Below are 26,869 nucleotides of genomic sequence, written 5' to 3' on the forward strand. Positions count from 1 at the left end.
TAGCCTACCCATTGCTCACCCTGACTACTACCAACACAAGCTAGCTAACACAGTCGTCACCACATACCTACACACCATACTACCTTAGCCTAACATTTCTGTCACCCGACTACTACAAACAACCACACACCCTAGCTAACACATTCGTCACACTACCCTACCACGACACTAACCTTCAGACCTAATCCATTGTCACACTGCCTACACATCAGAAGCTGCTAACCAGTTGCTTCACACTACTACAACACAACCTAGCTAACATTGTTCACACTACTACAACATAACTACTAACATGTCCACTACTACAACACAAGCTAGCTAACATTGTCACACTACTACAACAAACCTAGCTAACATTGTCACACTACTAACAACATACCTAGCTAACAATTGTCACACCTACTACAACATAATCTAAGCTAACATTGTCACACCTACTACAAACACTCAAGTTCTCAGCTACACATTGTCACACTCACTACAACAACAAGCTAGCTAACATTTGTCACACACTACACACACACTAAGCTACACATCATGTCACCACTACTACAAACCTAAACCTAGCCTAACATTTTCACACTACTACAACACAACCTAGCTAACATATGTCACACTACTACAACATAACCTAGCTAACATTGTCACACTACTACACACCACAACCTAGCCTAACAATTGTCACACTACTACAACACAAGCTAGCTACATTGTCACACTACTAACAAACATAATCTAGCTAACATTGTCACACTACTACACACAAGCTAGCTAACATTGTTCACACTACCTACAACACTAATCTAGGCTAACCCATTGTCACACTACCACAACACTAACCTAGCTAAGATCTGTCACACTTACTACAAACACAAGCTAGGCTAACTTTGTCACACTTAACTACAACCATAACCTAGCCTAACATCCCTGTTCACCACTACCTACAACTACACCAGCTGCTAACATTTGTCACCAGCTACATCACACACGAGCTAGCTAACATTGTCACACTACTACAACATAACCTAGCTAACATTGTCACACTACTACAACATAACCTAGCTAACATTGTCACACTACTACAACACGAGCTAGCTAACATTACTAGCGTTAGCGCGGGAAAACTACTGCTTGCAACACTGATTATTTTCTTGTGCCCTCTTCTTCTTCTTCTTCTTTAAGGTTTTATGGCAACCTATTAGTGGCAAACTACAACCTACTAGTGTATTGCCCCAACCTACTGTATTGACTGTTTATCAGCCTACTAATCTGTATTGTAATGACCTGACTAGATCATAAATGAACAATTGTCCAGACAGAGGCTTGAGTTTGCGAATTGACGGTTTATTAAACCAACTTTACACAGGCTACTGTTTGGGCCGTAGCACACGCCAAATAGATGACAGATAACCCACAAGCCAATCGTGACCTTCTCTTGTGAAGCCCAGACGTAAGAGWGAGAGAACAAAGGCTGAACCTGGTCTTAACTTCCAATGCTCCACCCCCCTGCCCAACCCCCCTCCACGCCACTCCGCCAACCACCAGGATGCCCGGCATCAGAACATTCCAGGCATTCCCGTGATTGGCAGATAGCAGGTTGATTGACATGTCGGACCCCGCGAACACCGGGTACTGGTCAGTACAACACAACCACCTCCTAGCCTAACACATAACACACAGCTGTCTGTGCGGGTCGCTACAGTATTATGAATTCATTACCTCTTGCTGCTCTCATTAGTAATATGTCTAGACCATCACTTTTTTTTTAATGGTCCCACCCATTTCAAGCCCAAATGTGATTGGTTCATTGCGCTGTCACTCCAAAATCCTTTCAATTAAGACGTAGACAACCAGGAGTTCTTTACTAATTAGTGACCTTAATTCATCAATAAAGTACAAGGGATGATTGAAAACCCCCATACACTCGACCCTCCATGGAATGAGTTTGACACGTAATTTATAAGCGCTGCATGGTCAATCCGATGCATGGTCAATCCGATGTCTGCATTGGCTGTTTAGCATTTATGGTGATATAGCCTCTGCAGAAGTCAGGGCATTCATACTTCTCGGTTTAGATGGGCTACACAGAGCTGTTGAGCAGAGCTGTTGTGAAGGAAGTTGTCAAGGAAGTGAGTTTGTGTTTATACAGGACCTCCCGCCCACACCTATTGTCAGCCAATGAGGAGCTATACAGAGCCCTCTGCATTATTACAAAATTTGTGAGGCACATGGCGATGCGGTACAGAGCTAAAGTTGGCCTCTGCATGCCTCCAGAGGCTCTGCAATTGCGTCACAGCCTACGACCACAAATCAGATCAAGCATAAATTGGCTTTAAGGCGGTATCGTCTGGTATGGCATCCTGGCAAAATAAATAAGTGGGGTCAGTGGCAGTTCTGGGGGGGGGCTAGTGCCCTTGTGACAACAATTTTGGACCCAGTGAAGAAAACGATGACAACAATAACATCTAATGTAACTGGCCCCTCTAACAGTACAACTGGCCCCAGCTTGGCCCCCCCAGTTGAAATGGTCTAGAACCGCCACTGAGTGGGGTTACGCTGTACCGGTAAAACATGAGCCTATCACAATAATCACAATTTTTTTTTAAAGAAAACTGTAGGCTATTGCACCATTATTTAGCATTACCGTATGTCAGAGGCATACATTTTTTTTGCAAATGAACTTGAAAACGCGTGGTAGGCCTATAGGCTGCTCCAAAAAGTGGTTTGATGAGAACACTGACATTTTGCCAAGGCAGAGATGAGTGGCAGACACCAAGACGCGGGCAGACAGCAGTGGAGGCATTCATTTGGCCTAATGACAAGCGGCAAATGTCATTACACTTTTTGTTGTTTTGTGTAACGGATATCTCTTTCCATTCACCACTGTTTGGAGGCTGGACATATATTGCAAGTGGATGAACATTTGTTGTTTGACAATCAGATGAAAACATCATGACCCCACACCTTTGTTTTATCACATAACCGGATAGCAACCTCTGTCTATTGAAGTCCACAAAGCATATTGCATGTACAGTAACAGACAGTTACATGACCTACAGCATGGTCAAGGAAGTTAATGTTTAAGACATTTTCGGACCACTTAACAACTATTGATTTAGAACCACAGAGAGTTACCACAAGTCGCAAAGAAAACAGGAGCTGCCTCCACTATTCCAGCACCATTTCAACTTCAACATTTCAGCAGCATCAAATCACCCCCATTTACTCTAATACAGTGACAACTAAAAGATACCAAAAACAATTTAGTCCAATCAACGTAAGCTAAATATGATGTGGCTGTCCATGGTTCTGATTTCTGTGTGCTTATTTGTGCATGTTTGTGTGTGTGTGTGCGTGCACGTTTGTGCAGTAGAAAAGCATGATGACTCACCCTACTTGTAGAGAAACGCCAATGCCATCCTCCTCTCTTTCATGTTGACGAAACGGTCTATCACTCTGTCATACAGTACCCTCTTTTATTTATTTTTGTCCTAGCCTACCTGGCTGAAATGCTTGCTCGCTAGCCTAACTWCCATTCACGGGCAACGTTAGCTAGTTAACATTAGCCTACTACATCTAGCTACATATTGAACTTCCATCCTCTCAGACCAGGGGCACAACAATGTATGAATTAATGGTTGGATCAGAATCGGCATTATAATCATTGATCAGTACGGAGAATTAAGTAAAATCACAAGTCCAAATCCCTATCTCTATCCATGGCTAATTTGGGAAAGGGACAATTTTAGCTAGCTTGCCACCAGAGGACAACAACACAATGAGATGCAACAATTCAAGTGTTTCTGTCAATGATGTATGCTCTCAATGGGATTTGATAGGAGTGACGCCAAATCCAAGCTGGCATCCCTTGACACGTTCTTTTGATGTGCCAGGACCATTCACAGTTCATTTTTTTATACTTTTTTGTCAAGGGAGGCCAGATGCTCGCTGGCTTCCCGTGCCTTCAATACTATGGGTGGCAACAATGTCATACTTGTTTGAACCACACAGCATCAGATAGATTGTCTTTCTACGTGTAGGCTGAGCGGTGCTGTTTCGCTCTGATGCTTTCTCCTGTGAGATACTTTCAGCCACTTGAGAATTGAAGGAAAATTATGAAACACAGAAGACGAAAGATAAATAATTGTACGTTTTTTATTGGTAATTTTTTTGGGGAAGCCTGGCTTCCCTTGGCATCCATGAATATATCAGTGCACATATACATGCACATATCAAAGCTAAAGGCTAAAGTTGAATCTAGACTTGGTTTTCTCTATCGTAATCGCTCCTCTTTCACCCCAGTTGGCAAAATAACCCTGATTCAGATGACCATCCTACCCATGCTAGATTATGGAGACGTAATTTATAGATCGGCAGGTAAGGGTGCTCTCGAGGGGCTAGATGTTCTTTACCATTCGGCCATCAGATTTGCCACCAATGCTCCTTACGGGACACATCACTGCACTCTATACTCCTCTGTAAACTAGTAATATCTGTATACCTGTCACAAGACCCACTTGTTGATGCTTATTTATAAAACCCTCTTAGGCCTCACTCCCCCCTATCTGAGATACCTACTGCAMCCCTCATCCTCCACAAACACCCGTTCTGCCAGTCAAATTCTGTTAAAGGTCCCCAAAGCACACACATCCCTGGGTTGCTCGTCTTTTCAGTTCGCTGCAGCTAGCAACTGGAACGAGCTGCAACAAACACTCAAACTGGAGACTCATTCAAATACTCAATCATGGACACTCTTACTGACAGTTGTGGCTGCTTTGCGTGATGTATTGTTGTCTGTACCTTCTTGCCCTTTGTGCTGTTGTCTGTGCCCAATAATGTTTGTACCATGTTTTGTGCTGCTACCATGTTGTGCTGCTGCCATGTTGTGTTGCTACCATGTTGTTGTCATGTTGTGCTGCTACCATGCTGTGTTGTCATGTGTTGCTGCCTTGCTATGCTGTTGTCTTAGGTCTCTCTTTATGTAGTGTTGTGTTGTCTCTCTTGTCGTGATGTGTGTTTTGTCCTACATTTTTTATATTTTTTTATCCCAGCCTTTTGGTAGGCCGTCATTGTAAATAAGAATTTTGTTCTTAACTGACTTGCCTACTTATAAGTAAAGGTCAAATAAAAAAAAAGATTTAAAAAATACACACCACTGCTGGTTGTGTTCATGCCACCGTAAAATATAATACATTTTAAAAGTTAAATTACAAATCTTTATTACTAGGCCCACAGAGATGGAATTGAATGAATATGGATTCTAAATATACAGTGCATTCGGAAAGTATACCCTTTGACTTTTTACACATTTTGTTACGTTACAGCCTTATTCTAAAATCAAATTCAATTTTAATCAATTTTTTTATCCTCATCAGTCTACACACAATACCCCATAGTGACAAAGTAAAAACAGATTAATAAAAAATATGACATTTACATAAGTATTCAGACCCTTTACTGAGTACTTTGTTGAAGAACCTTTGGCAGCGATTACAGCCTCAAGTCTTCTTGTGTATGATGCTACAAGCTTGGCACACCTGTATTTGGGGAGTTTCTCCCATTCTTCTCTGTAGATCCTCTCAAGCTCTGTCAGGTTGGCTGGGGAGCGTCMCTGCACAGCTATTTTCAGGTCTCTCCAGAGATGTTCGATCGGATTCAAAACCGGGCTCTGGATGGGCCACTCAAGGACATTCAGAGACTTGTCCCGAAGCCACTCCTGCGTTGTCTTGGCTATGTGCTTAGGGTTGTTGTCCTGTTGGAAGGTGAACCTTCACCCCAGTCTGAGGTCCTGAGCGCTCTGGAGCAGGTTTTCATTAAGGATCTCTCCGTTCATCTTTCCATCGATCCTGACTAGTCTCCCAGTCCCTGCCGCTGAAAAACATCCCCACAGCATGATGCTCCCACCACCATGCTTCACCGTAGGGATGGTGCCAGGTTTCCTCCAGACGTGACGCTTGGCATTCAGGCCAAAGAGTTCAATCTTGGTTTCATCCGACCAGATAATCTTGTTTCTCATGGTCTGAGAGTCCTTTAGGTGCCTTATGGCAAACTCTAAGCGGGCTGTCATGTGCCTTTTACCGAGGAGTGGCTTCTGTCTGGCCACTCTACCGTAAAGGTCTGATTGGTGGAGTGCTGCAGAGATGGTTGTCCTTCTGGAAGGTTTTCCCATCTCAACAGAGGAGCTCTTGAATTTACCCCAATCAAGTTGTAGAAACTTCACAAGGATGATCAATAGAAACAGGATGCACCTGAGCTCAATTTCGATTCTCATAACAAAGGGTTTGAATACTTATGTACGTAAGATATCTGTTTTTATATTTAATACATTTGAAAACCTTCTAAAAACAGTTTTTGCTTTGTCATTATGGGGTAGTGTAGGGGTAGACACTCTGGTATGACATTGGAGAAATATGGTAAGATTTTTTTTTTGATTTTTCAGAACACATTTTCTCTTGATTGCAAGCTGCTTTTCCCCAATCAATGCACAAAATGTAAAAAACGTAATTTAATAGTGACATTAGTAATTTTATTAGTGTAAATATTAGGATATGTTATTGTCATTGAACTGATTATATAGTCTACTAACCAGATGTTAAAAAAATTGTGTTTCATTCGCTTATGAATTTTGGCTGCTATAATATTCTGTTGTGCCGACTATTAGCTGAGAATAAAATTGACCCTTGCTGTACACTATTCTAGTTTCGCAGCAATAGGAGGCAGTTGCATTTTTTTGTCTCACCTAGGGCGACTGACCTAGTGCCTGTTATGTGCATACATTTTTTTGATGCAAGCACCTGCACACATAGGAGGGCCCATACCTGGAAGAAATTACATCTACTTTATGCATTTAGGTTAGTATTGTGGAGTAACTACAATGTTGTTGATCCATCCTCAGTTTTCTCATAATACAGCAATTAAACTGTGTAACTGTTTTAAAGTCACCATTGGCCTCATGGTGAAATCCCTGAGTGTTTTCATTCCTCTCCGGCAACTGAGTTAGGAAGGACGCCTGTATCTTTGCAGTGACTAGGTGTATTGATACACCATCCAAAGTGTAATTAATAACTTCACTATGCTCAAAGGGATATTCAATGTCTGCATAATTCTTTTTTGAACCACCTACCAATAGGTGTCCTTCTTTGCGAGGTGTTGGATAACCTCCCGGGTCTTTGTAGTTGAATCTGTGTTAGAAATTCACTGCTCGACTGAGGGACTTTACAGATAATTGTATTTGTGGTGTACAGAGATTAGGTAGTCATTCAAAAATCATGTTAAACACTGTTATTTCACATGAAACTTTATTATGTGACTTGTTAACCAAATGTTTACTCCTGGACTTATTTAGGTTTGCCATAACAAAGGGGTTGAATACTTAGACATTTGATTTTTAATTAATTTGTAAACATTTCTAAAAACATAATTCCACTGACATTATGGGGCATTAAAGCTGGTGTTTGGAGGATATATTGGCAAGGTGCCAATTGGCAAGGTGCCAATATATCGTCCAAACTCCAGCTTCTGGGGCATTATTGCTTACATATTAAATATTGAATCCCCTCTCTACTGAAGGGAATGAACTACTAGCTGCTAGTTTAATTAGCTAGCTAGTAGCTACCACAGCCAGTTCAGCTCTAGCTAGTCTCTCGCTATCTGTCAGGTAGCAGTATCTAACAGCTCTTGTGTGTATAGAAATGTTTTGTAGCCTTTGTTTGTCCTATAAAATGGATTATGTGCCATTGTACCATTGCTAGAGCCAGCCAAAAGTTGGCTAATGTTGGTGAGCTATCTAAGTTCATTTCCAAATTGTATCAAGGGTTGATACAGGCTTTTCCCGATGACACAAAACATGTAGAACAAAAATGTGAGTACGACCTGGGAGACGGTATTGATGATGATGAAAGGATACAGATATATTAGAATGCCCAGTCATGTTCATATCATCTCAAATATAAATTACTGCAGTTTAAGACCATCCATAGAACGTACTATATGCCAGTGAAACTGAATATCATGCAATCAGAAATGTAACTATTCTGCTAGAGGTGTTAAAGACAAAAGGGAACATATTTGCCTTTGTTATGGTCTTGTGAAGGCTGGCTGAATTCTGGCAAAGAGTATGTTCTTTTATCTCAGCATGCCTACAGATTCTCCCTTCCCTGTTTTTGTTTGCTTGGAAATGTTGATACTGGAGACTGTTATCGAAGAAACTGTGTAATCTAGCATTTATAGCGGCTAAGAAATGCATTGCCATTAATTGGAAGGTTGGTTATCCTCCCACAATGGATGGCAGAAATGTAAAGTGTGTATCACTAGATTTGATTTATTACAAGATTAATGGTATATACTGTGCAACTTTCATAAGATCTGGATGCCTTATATGGAATATGGTACACAAAAGTCTGTATTGAAAACATGCCCACATCAGGGGATAGACCTATTTAGGCAATCCCTAGCTGCTGGGCTGCTCAGTCCTGGCCCTGGGGTTCTGCTGTACTGTTGGTTGACACTCGGGCCTTGGCCTAACACACCTGCAACCAATAATGAATGTTTCACTAAGAACCTAAGGCTGTGTGGGTTGTGTTAGGTAGGGGCGCTGCAGGCCGTGGACCCCTAGGGACAGGACAGGGTGACCCAGCTATATTGTGTGCAAAAAGAGCTCTAAAGTACTATTAGGCCTATGATATGATTATATGAGGATGTACTGTTTCTGTGTGTTAATGTGTAGGTGTATGTGTGTTTTTATTAAACTGTTGTTTTTCAAACCCTTCCCTTGACACGTAAAAAAAGATCGGAGGAAGTTGTTGGGAGAGAGTTGAGTTATTGACCAGACACAGATTAAATGTCCTCTTGGGCTAAATGTAGTTTTAGTTGAAGTACAAGTTCCAATTCCCATGTTGAGAAAAAACACACGTACGCCGCACATCCACACGCACGCACACACAAACACCACCGCACGCACACACACACCACACACACACACACACACACACACACACACACACACACACACACACACACATTTTTATCATACAGGCCACCTTATAATATCCAAAGCTGGCTGCAGTTCCTTATCTGACAGGCAGTTGGTGCCATCGACTGAGAGACTGAGGAAACACTGCATTTCATCAGAGAAATTGTTTCCTGCCTTCTGCCTAAACAGATCGGACAGGACTGGGTAGATGAAGGAAATGCAGTGGCCACTAGATGTAGCTATAGCAGATTTATACCCCGTTTTCTCAGATCCTTGAGTAAATGAGGTCCGTAGTTGTGCATTGATGTCAATGGCAGACTTGCATGACAGTGTGTATGTCAATGGCAGCCTGACATATTTAAGCTGTATAAAGTAAAGTGAATTCTGCAGACTTGTGTTATCTCACAGAGTTTATGCCTAGGCTTTAGCTCAGAGAGCTACTGTACCACGATCTTTAGGCGTGCAGACAACCAGAATTTTTTACCTGGTTGGTCACATCTACGGCTAGCTTGGTCCCAGATCTCTTTGTGCGATCATGTCAACTCTTTGCCTTGTCAAGGAGTGGCATGATGGCAGAGACAGACTGGTACCCAGGCTAATATACAGTGGGGTTCAGGTATTGATTCCTGCATATGTAATGTGTACTGTGTGTAACGTGTATGTTAATGTATTAATACTAGTTGCATTGGATGAATGTCTGCTCGACAAGCTGGTTGATACCACAGGTTCCGGTTTAAATGTGGGGCCGCAGGTAGCCTAGTGGTTAGAGCGTTGAGCCAGTAACCGTAAAGATTCCTAGATCGAATTCCCAAGCTGACAAGGTAAAAATCTGTCGTTCTGCCCCTGAACAAGGTAGTTAACCCACTGTTCCTAGGCTGTCATTGTAAATAKGAATTTGTTCTTAACTGACTTGCCTAGTTAAATAAAGGTTAAAAAAATAAAAATGTTGACATTCAGGTAGAATGTGTGGGTAGTATGGTAACATGATCTCTGCCTCCCTTACAGCTGATGTTAGAGTACCATATGAGCCTGTGGTTAGGGTAAGGGCTAAAAAATAAAATAATTGGTAGCACTGGTGCTCCCAAATAAAAAAATAGGAGCACAACATAGAAAAGTTAAGAGCACCATTGAAATGTAGGAGCACCCAAACATTTTGGGGGAAAATGTATTGAGATACAGCCTATATTGGACCTATTTGAATTCTAGCTACTTTTGAAGTCATTTGTGGAATATTAGCATTCTACTGTCACGCCCTGACCTTAGTATTCTATGTTTTCTGTATTATTTTGGTCAGGTCAGGGTGTGACGAGGGTGGGTATGATTGTTTTGTATTGACTAGTCTAGGGTTTTTGTATGTCTATGTGTGTGTGTGTAGTCTAAGCATATGTAGGTCTATGGTGGCCTGAATTGGTTCCCAATCAGAGGCAGCTGTTTATCGTTGTCTCTGATTGGGGATCCTATTTAGGTTGCCATTTTCCAGTTTGGTTTGTGGGTTGTTGTCTATGTGTAGTTGCATGTCAGCACTCGTTATTAATAGCGTCACGGTTAGTTTGTTTAAGTGTTCTTCGTTTGATTAAAGAAGAATGTATTCATATCACGCTGCGCCTTGGTCTCCTCCTTAAGACAAACATGATATCTACATTGTGTAAAAACACTATTTTCCTATTGAGATGCATTGTCCACTGTCTCTTTTAAAACTTCAGGTTTGTGATGATGACATGCAAGAGATATGTCATTAATTCATTGCTATGATCATTGATCTCCTGAAGAATAGGTTTGAGATGGGTGGAGGAGGTGAAACCACTCAGTGGTGATCTGCTCTGATTCGGCTAAAGTTAATCCCTTCTCCTTTCTTTCGGTGCCTCCAAATGTTTGGATTTACTGGTGAAGTGACCAGGTTGTTAGCTTGCTAGCCAATGAGGTAAAATGACTGAACAAAGTGTAAACAAATGGTTAACAAAGCGCAAGTACTTTTAGGACAACCCAAGTCATGGTTTATGAATGTAAAATGTTTATTAACGTAAAATGTTGAGCAGTTAATATGGGTCAGATCTTTTGACTTGGTTGTGCTAGAAGCAAACCGTTTTCACTGAAGTAATGGTGCAACCATGATGCTAACGAATCTGCGCTGGCTTTTTTCTCTAGGGAACTCGGAAACAAAGGTACAGGGAAGCCTTATCATTATGTAACCGATGTGAAATGGCTAGCTAAGTAGCGGTAGTGCGTGCTAGCAGCCTTTCATTTGGTGACGTCACTTGCTCTGAAACCTAGAAATAGTGGTTCCCCTTGCTCTGCAAGGGCCGCGGCCTTTGTGGAGCGATGGGTAACGATGCTTCGTGGGTGACTGTTGTTGATGTGTGCAGAGGGTCTCTGGTTCGCGCCCGTMTCGGGTCGAGGGGACGGTCTAAAGTTATACTGTTACAATTACAACAATTATTATCTGGGCAATTTTTTTCCTAGTCGCGCAGTGCTCCCAAATTAAAACCCCTGGTCACACAGCTAAATATATTGTTCCAAACCTAACCTTGACCTTATCCCTAAATGAGAAGTTTTCCAATGTAATCAATTACACTGAATTCCATCATAAATAGCAACATAGTCTCCTATGCCTTGTTAGCATAATTTATACTGAACAAAAATATAAACACAACATGTGAAGTGTTGGTCCCATGTTTCATGAGCTGAAATTAAAGATCCCAAAAATMTTCCATTTGCACAAAAAGCATATTTCTCTCAAAGGTTGTGCACAAATTTGTTTACATCCCTGTTAGTGAGCATTTCTACTTTGCCAATATAATCCATCCACCTGACAGGTGTGGCATATCAAGAAGCTTGATCATTACACAGCATATCATTACACAGGTGCACCTTGTGCTGGGGGACAATAAAAAGCCACTCTAAAATGTGCAGTTTTGTCACACAACACAATGCCACAGATGTCTCAAGTTTTGCACGCTGACTGCAGGAATGTCCACAAGAGCTGTTGCCAGATAATTGAGTATTCATTTCTCTACCATAAGCCACCTCCACTGTAGTTTTTGAGAATTTGGCAGTGCGTCCAAATGGCCTCACAATSGCAGACCACGTGTAACCATGCCAGCCCAGGACCTCCACATCCGGCTTTTTCACCTACGGGATCGTCTGAGACCAGCCAACCAGATAGCTGATAAAACTGAGTTTGTACAACCGGAGAATTTCTGTACAAGCTTATCTTCGTGCTCGTTGTCCTCACCAGGGTCATGACCTGACTGTAGGTTGGCGTCGTTACCGACTTCGATGGCCACTGGCACGCTGGAGAGGTGTGCTCTTCACGGATGAATCCCGGTTTCAACTGTACCGGGAAGATGGGCAAGCAGTTTGCTGATGTCAACATTGTTAACAGAGGTGGGGTTATGGTATGGGCAAGCATAAAATACGGACAACGAACACAATTGCATTTTATCAATGGCAATTTGAATGCACGGAGATACCATGACAAGATCCTGAGGCCCATTGTTGTGCTATTCATCCGCCACCATCACCTCATGTTTCAGCATGTTAATGCACGGCCCTGTGTCACAAGGATCTACAGTATCTGTACACAATTCCTGGAAGCTGAAAATGTCCTAGATCTTCCATGGCTTGCATACTCACCAGAAATGTCACCCATTCAGCATGTTTGGGATGCTTTGGATCGACGTGTACGACAGCGTGTTCCAGTTCCCGCCAATATCCAGCAACTTCGCACAGCTATTGAAGYGGAGTTGGACAAAATTCCACAGGCCACAATCAACAGTCTGATCAACTCTATGCGAAGGAGATGTGTCGCACTGCATGTGGCAAATGATGGTCACACCAGATACTGACTGGTTTTCTGATCCACGCCCTACCTTTTTTTAAAGGTATCTGTGACCAACAGATATCTGTATTCCCAGTCATGTGAAATCCTTAGATTAGGGCCTAATCCATTTATTTAAATTGACTGATTTCCTTACATGAACTGTAACTAAGTAAAATATTTGAAATTGTTGCATGTTGTGTTTATATTTTTATTCGGTGTATAATTTATCAGTCTTATCAGTCAATGTAACAGTTTAAAGGCCTATTCTAATGTAAAATAGCTTATTATACCATAATGCTCCAATCTATTTTTGGAAGATAAAAAAAATAATACAAGAAAAAGTTGCGGACCACCTTTGCAACTGCAGTGAGATGGAGACAGATGCAGTACTGCAACATTTAACATCTACCTCTCCTGCACTGCACTGCATCGCACCGCACTCAAACACACACACACACACACACACACACACACACACACACACACACACACANCACACACACACACACACACACACACACACACACACACACACACACACACACACACACACACTGTGTGAAGACACTGAAGGCACAGGCGAGGGGACGCGGCAGTGTCAGAGCGTTAAGCCAGACCTCAGAGAAGAACAGAGCGTACTTCTGATGCTGCTCTAACTTCCTGTGTGACTTTCACAGGGGATAAAATGTGAGATAGGGGGGGTTGTGTCTAGGTGGGGTTGTCTATCTGTCATTTTGTCTGGCCCTGATGCAGATTCAATGCCTCGGCACACAGCTAAACCAGTAGGGTGTATTCGTGGATGCCATGGGAAGCCAGGCTTCCCCAATAAATTGACAGAGAAAAAAAGGAAATAATGAATCTTTTGTCTATCTGTGTTTCATAATTTTCTGAATTTATTTAAATGGAGAAAGCATCCAAGCGAGCGAAACAGCACCCCTCTGTCTCTGTATGTGTAGCCCTTCTATCTAATGCTGTCTGGTCAAAAAGAGTATGACATTGTTGCCGCCCGTTGCATTGAACGCAAGCGAGCATTTGGCCTCCCTTGATATAAAAAATGTATAATATAAAAGCCGAACAGCGTTGAGCTAAACTGAGTGAGCTCAACTGTGAATGGTCCTGGCGCACCAAAAAAAAGTGMCAAGGGAAGGCAGTTTTGATTTGGCATCACTCCTGTCAAATTGCATTGAGAGCATACGTCATTGACAGAAACAACTTGAATTGTTGAATCTCGTTGTGTTGTTGTCCTCTGGTGGCTAGCAAGCTAAAATGGTCCCTTTCCTAAATTAGCCATGGATAGAGATAGGGATTTGGACTTGTGGTTTTACTTAATTCTCCATACTGGCCAATGATTATAATGGCGATTCTGATCCAACCATAAATTCATACATTGTTGTGCCCCTGGCCTGAGGATGGAAGTTCAATATGTAGCTAGARGTAGTAGGCTAATGTTAACTAGCTAAAGTTGCCCATGAAAGGAAGTTAGACTAGCGAGCAAACATTTTAGCCAAGTAGCCTAGGACAACAAAAAATAAAGGCGTGTACTGCATGACAGAGTTTCATCAACATGAAAGAGAGGAGGATGGCATTGGCGTTTCTCTACAAGTAGGGTGAGTCAAAATGTTTTTTCTACTTTCTACAGAAATCAGAACCAGGGACAGCCACATCATATTTAGCTTACATTGATTGGACTAAATCGTTTTTTGGTATGTTTCAGTTGTCACTGTATTACAGTTGTGGCCAAAAGTTTTGAGAATGACACAAATATTAATTTCCACCAAGTTTGCTGCTTCAGTGTCTTTAGATATTTTTGTCAGATGTTACTATGGAATACTGAAGTATAATTACAAGCATTTCATAAGTGTCAAAGGCTTTTATTGACAATTATATGAAGTTGATGCAAAGAGTACATTTTTGCAGTGTTGACCCTTCTTTTTCAAGACCTCTGCAATCCGCCCTGGCATGCTGTCAATTAACTTCTGGGCCACATTCTGACTGATGGCAGCCCATTCTTGCATAATCAATGCTTGGAGTTTGTCAGAATGTGTGGGTTTTTGTTTGTCCACCCGCCTCTTGAGGATTGACCACAAGTTCTCAATGGGATTAAGGTCTGGGGAGTTTCCTGGCCATGGACCCAAAATATTGATGTTTTGTTCCCCGAGCCACTTAGTTATCACTTTTGCCTTATGGCAAGGTGCTCCATCATGCTGGAAAAGGCATTGTTCGGCACCAAACTGTTCCTGGATGGTTGGGAGAAGTTGCAGTCTGAGGATTTGTTGGTACAATTCTTTATTCATGGCTGTGTTCTTAGGAAAAATTGTGAGTGAGCCCACTCCCTTGGCTGAGAAGCAACCCCACACATGAATGGTCTCAGGATGCTTTACTGTTGGCATGACACAGGACTGATGGTAGCGCTCACCTTGTCTTCTCCGGACAAGCTTTTTTTTGGATGCCCCAAACAATCGGAAAGGGGATTCATCAGAGAAAATGACTTTACCCCAGTCCTCAGCAGTCCAATCCCTGTACCTTTTGCAGAATATCAGTCTGTCCCTGACAGTTTTCCTGGAGAGAAGGGGATTCTTTGCTGCCCTTCTTGACACCAGGCCATCCTCCAAAAGTCTTCGCCTCACGGTGCGTGCAGATGCACTCACACCTGCCTGCTGCCATTCCTGAGCAAGCTCTGTACTGGTAGTGCCCCGATCCAGCAGCTGAATCAACTTTAGGAGACAGTCCTGGCACTTGCTGGACATTCTTGAGCGCCCTGAAGCCTTCTTCACAACCATTGAACCGCTCTCCTTGAAGATCTTGATGATCCGATAAATGGTTGATTTAGGTGCAATCTTACTGGCAGCAATATCCTTGCCTGTGAATCCCTTTTTGTGCAAAGCAATGATGATGGCACGTGTTTCCTTGCAGGTAACCATGGTTGACAGAGGAAGAACAATAATTCCAAGCACCACCCTCCTTTTGAAGCTTCCAGTCTGTTATTCGAACACAATCAGCATGGCAGTGATCTCCAGCCTTGTCCTCGTCAACACTCACACCTGTGTTAACGAGAGAATCACTGACATGATGTCAGCTGGTCCTTTTGTGGCAGGGCTGAAATGCAGTGGAATTTTTMGGGGGGGATTCAGTTCATTTGCATGGCAAAGAGGGACTTTGCAATTAATTGCAATTCATCTGATCACTCTTCATAACATTCTGGAGTATATGCAAGTTGCCATCATACAAACTGAGGCAGCAGACTTTGTGAAAATTTATATTTGTGTCATTCTCAAAACTTTTGGCCACGACTGTAGACTAAGCATAGGTAATTTGATGTTGAAATGTTGAAGTTGAAATGGTGCTGGAATAGTGGATGCAGCTCCTGTTTTCTTTGCGACTTGCAGTAACTCTCCGTGGATCTAAATCAATAGTTGTTAAGTGGTCCGAAAATGTCTTAAACATTAACTTGCTTGACCATGCTGTAGTTCATGTAACTGTTTGTTACATGCAATATGTTTTGTGGACTTCACCGGACAGAGGTTGCTCTCCGGTTTTATGATGTAACAAAGGTGGTGTTGAATTTATTCTGCCACTGTTTTATTGTTTCATCCTTTAGGCCTATATACAGTATCACGGTCACAAGGTGAACTAACAGGTTATAGAGCAAACAATGCAATTATCATAACATATAGGTTGTAATATGGCCTTTTTTGGCTTCCCCAGTGATTTTACCCACACACTGCTACTGAACTAAACTCTCTCTCAGTTCACACTCAGATACTGTTGCCTCTGTGTATTTTGGGCTGCGTTTACACTAGTAGTCCAATTCTCTAGCACTGATTTCGAAGTCGCAGGCAGCGCTACCTCATCAAGAGACCACAGGCAAGCATGAGCCTGAAACATGTCTTTGAAGAACCCTTTTGGGTTCCATGTAGAACCCTTTCCACAGAGGGTTTTACATGGAACCCCAAATGGTTCTACCTGGAACCAAAACGGGTTTTACATGGAAACAAAAAGGGGGACAGCCAAAGAACCCTTTTGGAACCCTTTTTTCTAAGAGTGTAGCCATAATCTTAACCTTAACCTTATGTCCACAACCCGGCTCAATGCAAAATAACACATTAAAAGAATACTGATGGTCCTCCTTTTTGCAACCACGGACACTCACGACATTCAAACAGACATCTGAAAAAGACCTCAAAAAGTCAGAACTCTTTAAAATACTTATTTATTACAATAGAACATTGTATACCCGTTGACATTATATTAAATCCCAAACATGCATATTATTTCTCTGTGTTCTAATGAACATACATTCAGACCTGCTGCTGGGATCATCAGTGTCAGATTTTTTTATCAGAATAAATACTTAATACCACTTTCCTCACCAGCATATTAGTGTTAAGGTTCTCGGATTGAAATATCAGTTGAAACCCACTGCACCTCTAACATCACAAATAAATAAATGAATGCTCATTACACTGCCATTACTGTTCTGCCAAAATATAATGGTCATTGGCCAGAAAATAGACATGAAACAGATCTCCTCCTGTTCTCTAGATCTTGTGGAGTCCAAAGAAGTTGGCATGATGAGTGTGGCTGAGCATGGCTGGGTGGGAGACGTTCACATAGACCCAGTCCTGCTTCTCCAGCTGCAATGTGGAGCCCAGGTAACTCCCAGAGGTCCAGACACGCCCATTAGAGCCTGAGCTGCAGTAGCCCTCCCTGTGCGACTCTATCAAGGTGAGAGGCTTGGAGCTCCAGGGCCTCCTCACAAACACAGAGTGAACCAAGGCATCTGTAGGGGTGCAGTGATTGGCTTCAAACTGCACCCGGGAGTAGATGTGGTAGAGCCCAGTCTCGTTGACTTGCAGACCGCCATCCCGATAGACCACGCCCCCCTCTGTGAAGGCCCGCCCCGCCTTTGGCTCCCAACGCAAGGTATTCTGTGAAACATGCTTCTCAATCCGACCTGAGGGAGACAAAGGGAGACAGCAGGGAGAATGGCGTTAGAGATGACACTCCACTGGGCCTACATCAGGAGTGCATGCTTAATTCAATTAATCAAGGTCCTGATGAGCAGCTGATTACTAGAAGCAGGTATGTTAGAGCAGAGCTGGAGCAAAAGCCTACACACCAAAACAAAGTAATTAAACTTTTGATTTGAACTGCACTCAGCCAGAGCCGGCCCTAGCCTTTTGGGAGCCCTAAGCAACATTTTGATGGTGGAGAGAAAATAAGTTTTAGAGTTACTTCAATTATACACATTTTGCCATGAGGTGGAGATTTTGTAGTTTCATAACTTATTTAATTTAGCCATGGGGCGGAGAGACAATTTTGCAGTTTTACAGCCAATTTCCTGCAATTCTACTCATTTTGCCATAGGGTGGAGATATTTTTTTTAATCATGTTAATATGATATCTGAGTGAGAGTGACTAACAAAATCAATGGGGGCCCCCTAGAGGTCAGGGCCCCTGGGCATGTGCCCTTCGTGCCTGGTCGGTAATTCGATCATGATAGCTGGCTAGACCAACTTACCAATAAAAAAAWWWTTTGCTGACATGGGCTAATTTAGTGACTGACATAAAATAAAAACTGCTGATGCACAACCAAATTTAGATATTGCACCTTGTGTATTACTATTACTATACTCTTACTATTACTATACTATTCTAACTCACAACTGTAATTTGAGACGCACATTTTTATTTATTTTTGGTCTGTGGCCCCCTATTGGCCGCGGGGCCCTGAGCGGTCACTTCTGTCGCTTAGTGGCTAGGGCCGGCTCTGCCCCCAGCTTACCTATAACATGTGCTGCAGGTCTGCCGGCTGTCTTCCCTCTGTTTGGATTGATCTCTGGAAGGTCACCCACTAGCTTCTCAGGCCCACGACCATCAATCTCTATGTTCATTTCCTGTGAAAAAAGAAGAGATAAATCTCATTGCCACTTCACATTAGCACACACAAYGTTTTTCGCATCAATATAAAATATCCACATCACAGATGTTACATGACATTTTGTGGTTAAGGGTGATCAATATAAATGTAGTGCTAAGATACACTGAACATCAGCTCTTCTCTGAACATATATTTTGAGTCAAGGATTTCCTGTAGCACCGCTGGACTTGTGACCACAACTCTGAACAGATTCCGGTTTGGGCTGATGTTTTTAAATGTCACTGCTACTTAATAGTCTGAGATGCAGAGGCAGCAAGAAAACTTGCACAAAAGTTAAAGCCTGTTTTGCCTATTTTCCATCAACACTTTACCTCTGTCTGTCCCCTACCCCTCACCAGTCTCCTACTCCTTTTCCAGTGGTCACAATAATCATCAAGGTGATAATTAAATGGTAGGATGCATATTTTTTTAGGTTCAGTTTTTTCTTGTTGCTACGATATTGAATTGTGTTACTATATGTCTCTGTTTTTCTCATCAGTAAGTTAAGATGTTTTAGCCAACAACAAAAACAATGAAAGGCAACGAGATACTAAATATGAACTACCACAAATTCCTCAATGCGTCTATTTCATTGATGGTTTTGGCAGAGGAAAGATGCTGACATCATATAGAAAGTACATTATGAGACAGAAAAGTAACAAAATACAGAGACCCTTTGATACAAATAGAAATCAGAGAGCAGACTTGCTCCAGGAGAACCCCACCCAAACACACACCCTCACCTGTTGTATCCCATTGAGTTGAGTCTGTAGTTTGAATATCTGGTAGGCACCCAGTCCCAATGCTCCAAACACCAGCAGCAGCAGAAACAGCAGAGCCATAGCCAGGCTCCAGGAGCCAACCCCCCTGCAGCCTCTGACCCTGCCCCGCTCCATCACTCTCTCGTGGGCAGGAGGGAAGGACCAGCAGGGCAGCATGNCCAGGCTCCAGGAGCCAACCCCCCTGCAGCCTCTGACCCTGCCCCGCTCCATCACTCTCTCGTGGGCAGGAGGGAAGGACCAGCAGGGCAGCATGCCTGGAGGTTGGACCGACGGCTGTGGACCTCTACCACTGTCCACTAGAAACACCTGGGGGTAAGGATAGCCCTGTGTACCGCTCATGGTGCAAAGCGTGTGAGAGAGGAGCGTGAGTGTGTGTGTCGCCTCTGTGTGCAGGAGGTGTGTGCTTCTATCTGAGCATCTCAGTGTTATAAAAACTTGGGTGACTGGAACCCACAGCTTCCACCCACACACACTGGGTAGGTCTGTGACAAGCTCACACCACCTCTCACTCACGCTCTCCATCCACTCCTCTCTCAAAAGGAAACTTAGCCAGGTGACTGGTGCTGTTGCAGGACAAGTAGATAATAATGAGCTCATAGTAGAGAAACTAATTTACACTTTCACACACACTTTCATACATGCATGCACGTACGCTCAAATGCACACAGACTTGGAAAATGGAAGTAAAAAATGCACTGATAGTTTACTACAGTGTCATTAAAACTTTGTGAAAACATTTATTTAATCTGCTCTCCAAACCATTGCACACCTTTATCTCTCTGTCTCTCCTTAGTGGGGTTTTTGCACATACAGTGGGGAGAACAAGTATTTGATACACTGCCGATTTTGCAGGTTTTCCTACTTACAAAGCATGTAGAGGTCTGTAATTTTTATCATGAGTGAGCCCACTCCCTTGGCTGAGAAGCAACCCACACATGAATGGTCTCAGGATGCTTTACTGTTGGCATGACACAGGACTGATGGTAGCGCTCACCTTGTTTCTCCGGACAAGCTTTTTTTGGATGCCCCAAACAATCGGAAAGGGGATTCATCAGAGAAAATGACTTTACCCCAGTCCTCAGCAGTCCAATCCCTGTACCTTTTTTGCAGAATATCAGTCTGTCCCTGACAGTTTTCCTGGAAGAGAGGGGATTTCTTTGCTGCCCTCTTTGACACAAGGCATCCTCAAAGTCTTCGCCTCACGGTGCGTGCAGATGCACTCACACCTGCCTGCTGCCATTCCTGAGCAAGCTCTGTACTGGTAGTGCCCGATCAGCAGCTGAATCAACTTTAGGAGACAGTCCTGGCACTTGCTGGAAATTCTTGAGCGCCTCTGAAGCTTTTACAACACATTGACCGCTCTCCTTGAAGATCTTGATGATCCGATAAATGGTTGATTTAGGTGCAATCTTACTGGCAGCATATACTGCCTGTGAATCCTTTTTGTGCAAAAGCATGATGATGGCACGTGTTTCCTTGCAGGTAACATGGTTGACAGAGGAAGAACAATAATTCCAAGCACCACCCTCCTTTTGAAGCTTCCAGTCTGTTATTCGAACACAATCAGCATGGCAGTGATCTCCAGCCTTGTCTCGTCAACACTCACACCTGTGTTAACGAGAGAATCACTGACATGATGTCAGCTGGTCTTTTGTGGCAGGGTGAAATGCAGTGGAATTTTTGGGGGGGATTCAGTTCATTTGCATGGCAAAGAGGGACTTTGCAATATATTGCAATTCATCTGATCACTCTTCATAACATTCTGGAGTATATGCAAGTTGCCATCATACAAACTGAGGCAGCAGACTTTGTGAAAATTTATATTTGTGTCATTCTCAAAACTTTTGGCCACGACTGTAGACTAAGCATAGGTAATTTGATGTTGAAATGTTGAAGTTGAAATGGTGCTGGAATAGTGGATGCAGCTCCTGTTTTCTTTGCGACTTGCAGTAACTCTCCGTGGATCTAAATCAATAGTTGTAAGTGGTCCGAAAATGTCTTAAACTTAATCTGTTTTGACCATGCTGTAGTTCATGTAACTGTTTGTTACATGCAATATGTTTTGTGGACTTCACCGACAGAGGTTGCTCTCCGGTTTATGATGTAACAAAGGTGGTGTTGAATTTATTCTGCCACTGTTTTATTGTTTCATCCTTTAGGCCTATATACAGTATCACGGTCACAGGTGAACTAACAGGTTATAGAGCAAACAATGCAATTATCATACATATAGGTTGTAATATGGCCTTTTTTGGCTTCCCCAGTGATTTACCCACACACTGCTACTGAACTAAACTCTCCAGTTCACACTCAGATACTGTTGCTCTGTGTATTTTGGGTGCGTTTACACTAGTAGTCCAATCCTCTAGCACGATTTCGAAGTCGCAGGCAGCGCTACCTCATCAAGAGACCACAGGCAAGCATGAGCCTGAAACATGTCTTTGAAGAACCTTTTGGGTTCCATGTAGAACCCTTTCCACAGAGGGTTTACATGGAACCCCAATATGGTTCTACCTGGAACAAAAACGGGTTTTACATGAAACAAAAAGGGGGACAGCCAAAGAACCCTTTTGGAACCCTTTTTTCTAAGAGTGTAGCCATAATCTTAACCTTAACTTATGTCCACAACGGGCTCAATGCAAAATAACACATTAAAAGAATACTGATGGTCCTCCTTTTTGCAACACGGACACTCACGACATTCAAACGACATCTGAAAAAGACCTCAAAAAGTCAGAACTCTTTAAAATACTTATTATTACAATAGAACATTGTATACCTGTGACATATATAATTTCCAAACATGCATATTATTTCTCTGTGTTCTAATGAACATACATTCAGACCTGCTGCTGGGATCATCAGTGTCAGATTTTTTTATCAGAATAAATACTTAATACCACTTTCCTCACAGCATATTAGTGTTAAGGTTCTCGGATTAAAATATTAGTTGAAACCCACTGCACCTCTAACATCACAAATAATAAATAATGTCATTACACTGCCATTACTGTTCTGCCAAAATATAATGGTCATTGGCCAGAAAATAGACATGAACAGATCTCTCCTGTTCTCTAGATCTTGTGGAGTCCAAAGAAGTTGGCATGATGAGCGTGGCTGAGCATGGTGGATGGGAGACATTCACAATACAGCCAGTCCTGCTTTTCAAGCTTCAGTGTGGATCCAGGTAACTCCCGCGAGGTCCAGACATGCCCATGAGAGCCCAGGTTGCAGTAGCCCTCCCTGTGCCCCTCCATTAGGGTGAGAGACTTGCGATTCCCTGGCCTTCTTACAACACAGAGTGAACCAAGGCATCTGTAGGGGTGCAGTGATTGGCTTCAAACTGCACCCGGGAGTAGATGTGGTGAGCCCAGTCTCGTTGACTTGCAGACCGCCATCCCGATAGACCACGCCCCCTCTGTGAAGGCCCGCCCCGCCTTTGGCTCCCAACGCAAGGTATCTGTGAAACATGCTTCTCAATCCGACCTGAGGGAGACAAAGGGAGACAGCAGGGAGAATGGCGTTAGAGATGACACTCCACTGGGCCTACATCAGGAGTGCATGCTTAATTCAATTAATCAAGGTCCTGATGAGCAGCTGATTACTAGAGCAGGTATGTTAGAGCAGAAGCTGAGCAAAAGCCTACACACAAAAAACAAAGTAATTAAACTTTTGATTTGAACTGCACTCAGCCAGAGCGGCCTAGCCTTTGGGAGCCCTAAGCAACATTTTAATGGTGGAGAGAAATAAGTTTTAGAGTTACTTCAATTATACACTTTTGCCATGAGGTGGAGATTTTGTAGTTTCATAATTATTTAATTTAGCCATGGGGCGGAGAGACAATTTTGCAGTTTTACAGCCAATTTCCTCAATTCTACTCATTTTGCCATAGGGTGGAGTATTTTTTTTAATCATGTTAATATGATATCTGAGTGAGAGTGACTAACAAAATCAATGGGGGCCCTAGAGGTCAGGGCCCTGGGCATGTGCCCTTCGTGCCTGGTCGGTAATTCGATCATGTAGCTGGCTAGACCAACTTACCAATAAAAAAAATTAATTTGCTGACATGGATATTTTAGTGACTGACATAAAATAAAAACTGCTGATGCACAACCAAATTTAGATATTGCACCTTGTGTATTACTATTACTTATCTCTTACTATTACTATACTATTCTAACTCACAACTGTAATTTGAGACGCACATTTTTATTTATTTTTGGTCTGTGGCCCCCTATTGGCCGCGGGGCCCTGAGCGGTCACTTCTGTCGCTTAGTGGCTAGGGCCGGCTCTGCCCCAGCTTACCTATAACATGTGCTGCAGGTCTGCCGGCTGTCTTCCTCTGTTTGGATTGATCTCTGGAAGGTCACCCACTAGCTTCTCGGCCCACGACCATCAATCTCTATGTTCATTTCCTGTGAAAAAAGAAAGAGATAAATCTCATTGCATTCACTTAGCCACACAAAAAGTTTTTCGCATCAATATAAAATATCACATCACAGATGTTAACTGACATTTTGTGGTTGAAGTGATCAATATAAATGTAGTGGTAAAGATACACTGAACATCAGCTCTTCTCTGAACATATATTTTGAGTCAAGGATTTCCTGTAGCACCGTGGACTTGTGACCACAACTCTGAACAGATATCTGGTTGTGGTGATTTTTAAAATGTCACTGCTACTTAATAGTCTGAGATGCAGAGGCAGCAAGAACTTGCAAAAAGTTAAAGCCTGTTTTGCCTATTTTCCATCAACACTTTACCGTCTGTCCTACCCTCACCAGTCTCCTATCTTTCAGTGGTTCACAATAATCATCAAGGTGATAATTAAATGTAGGATGCATATTTTTTAGGTTCAGTTTTTTTCTTGTTGCATACGATATTTGAATTGTGTTATCTAATTGTCTCTGTTTTTCTCATCAGTAAGTTAAGATGTTTTAGGCACAACAACAATGAAAGGTCAATGAAGATAGGTACATAAATATGAACTACCCACAAATTCCTCAATGCGTCTATTTCATTGATGGTTTTGGCAGAGGAAAGATGCTGATCAATATAAGAAAAGTACATTCTGAAAAAAAGACAAACGAAAGTAATACAAAATACAGAGACCTTTGATACAAATGAAATTCAGAGAGCAGACATAGCCGCTCCAGGAACACCCAAAGACACACACCGCTCAACCTGTTGTATCCCATTGAGTTATTGAGTCTGTAGTTTGAAATATGGTAGGCACCCAGTCCAATGCTCCAAACACCAGCAGCAGCAGAAACAGCAAGCCATAGCCAGGCTCCAGGAGCAACTCACCCTGCAGCCTCTGATCCCGCTCCATCACTCTCTCGTGGCAGGAGGGAGGGAGTGACAGCAAGCTTGATGGAGGTTGGACCGACGGCTGTGGACCTCTAACCACTGTCCACTAGAAACCACACTGGGGTAAGGATAGCCGACTTGTGAAATTGAGAGATAGGGCTAGAGGATAGAGTGTCGCTACTATGAGGCAGAACGTGTGTGGACGTCTGATGGTGCATAGATGTTGTGTCGTTCTTCTGAAGGTGTTTCCTAATAGTGAGTTATAATTAAACTGGGTGTGACTGGAACCCACAGCTTTACTCACCGAACAACCTGGTAGGTCTGTGACAAGCTCACACCACCTTCAACTCAGTGCTCTCATCCACTCCTTTTCAAGGCTTAGCCTAACGCTCGCAGTAACTGGAGTAATGCAGGTGATGGTGTGTTGAGACGAAGTAGATAATAATGAGCTCATAAAGAAAAACTAATTTACACTTTCACACACACATTTCATACATGCATGCACGTATCGCTCAAATGCACACAGACTTGGAAAATGGAAGTAAAAATGCACTGATAGGTTTTACTACAGTGTCATTAAAACTTTGTGAAAACATTTATTTTTTTAATCTTGCTCATTCTGCTAAACCAGTGAGCACGTTTGACCTAAGTAGTGACTTTGCTGCGTTGTTGCCCTAACACGTGAAAGACATGAGTGAAGAAACTTAATGATTTATGGTTCACTTCAAAGTGGTAGAGGAATCAACAAAGTAATTTGTATTAAGTACACTGCCCGAGAGTATGGATTTTTGGTGGCAAAAGATTTTGATTACTATGACAGTAAGAATAGTAAAGCTACGGGTTACTCTGTAGGTTTATTTTTTTAAGAACCCTCCTGTTCTCCACTCATTAGCTTGTATTAATCAACCGTTTGAATCATGTTATGAACTCGTCTAGCTATCATAGTATGACACCTATGACTACACATGTCACACTCACAGTCATAACAGTCAAACTCCAAGTGTCACTCCACAATGGCCAATGAACTCCACGAAGTAGCTAACTGTAACATCATCAATCAAGACTCCAACTTCCACAATGGCCAAGACAGAGAGCTTGGTAAGGACATCAGGGCTAAAATTGTAGACCTGCACAAGGCTGGGTTGGGCTACAGGACAATAGGCAGCAGCTTGGTGAGAAGGCAACAACTGTTGGCGCAATTATTAGAAAATGGAAAAAAGTTCAAGATGAGGTCAATCACCCTCGGTCTGGGGCTCTATGCAAGATCTCACCTCGTGGGGCATCAATGATCATGAGGAAGGTGAGGGATCAGCCCAGAAACTACACGACAGGACCTGGTCAATGACCTGAAGAGAGCTGGGACCACAGTCTCAAAGAAAAACCATTAGTACACACTACGCCGTCATGGATTAAAATCCTGCAGTGCACGCAGGGTCCCCCTGCTCAAGCCAGCGCATGTCCAGGCCCGTCTGAAGTTTGTCAATGACCATCTGGATGATCCAGAGGAGGAATGGGAGAAGGTCATGTGGTTGATGAGACAAAAATAGAGCTTTTTTGGTGCTAAACTCACTCGCCGTGTTTGGAGGAAGAAGAGGATGAGTACAACCCCAAGAACACATCCCAACGTGAAGCATGGAGGTGGAAACATCATTCTTTGGGGATGCTTTTCTGCAAAGGGACAGGACGACTGCACTGTATTGAGGGGAGGATGGATGGGGCCATGTATCGCAAGATCTTGGCCAACAACCTCCTTCCCTCAGTAAGAGCATTGAAGATGGGTCGTGGCTGGGCCTTCCAGCATGACACGACCCGAAACACACAGCCAGGGCAACTAAGGAGTGGCTCTTTAAGAAGCATCTCAAGGTCCTGGAGTGGCCTAGCCAGTCTCCAGACTGACCAATAGAAAATCTTTGGAGGGAGCTGAAAGTCCGTATTGCCCAGCGACAGCCCCGAAACCTGAAGGATCTGGAGAAGGTCTGTATGGAGGAGTTGGGCCAAAATCCCTGCTGCAGTGTGTGCAACCTGGTCAAGAACTACAGGAAATGTATGATTCTCTGTAATTGCAA

General features: G+C 42.8%; 1 protein-coding gene and 1 pseudogene across 1 annotated transcript; both read right to left on the reverse strand.

The window, feature by feature from the left end:
• Positions 1–16,985: 16,985 nt before the first annotated feature.
• LOC111972008 (tumor necrosis factor ligand superfamily member 6) lies at positions 16,986–19,983 on the reverse strand. The gene is made up of 3 exons (XM_023998832.2): positions 19,455–19,983; positions 18,577–18,688; positions 16,986–17,745 (listed from the first exon to the last, which is right to left on the reverse strand). The coding sequence occupies exons 1-3, from the start codon at positions 19,830–19,832 to the stop codon at positions 17,330–17,332; spliced, it is 906 nt and encodes a 301-aa protein (XP_023854600.2). The 5' UTR covers positions 19,833–19,983; the 3' UTR covers positions 16,986–17,329.
• Positions 19,984–22,461: 2,478 nt separating this feature from the next.
• The window catches only part of LOC111971854 (tumor necrosis factor ligand superfamily member 6-like), a 40,259-nt pseudogene continuing 35,851 nt past the window's right edge, over positions 22,462–26,869 (reverse strand).

The sequence above is a fragment of the Salvelinus sp. IW2-2015 genome, linkage group LG13 (genome assembly GCF_002910315.2).
Source record: "Salvelinus sp. IW2-2015 linkage group LG13, ASM291031v2, whole genome shotgun sequence".
NCBI lineage: Eukaryota > Metazoa > Chordata > Actinopteri > Salmoniformes > Salmonidae > Salvelinus > Salvelinus sp. IW2-2015.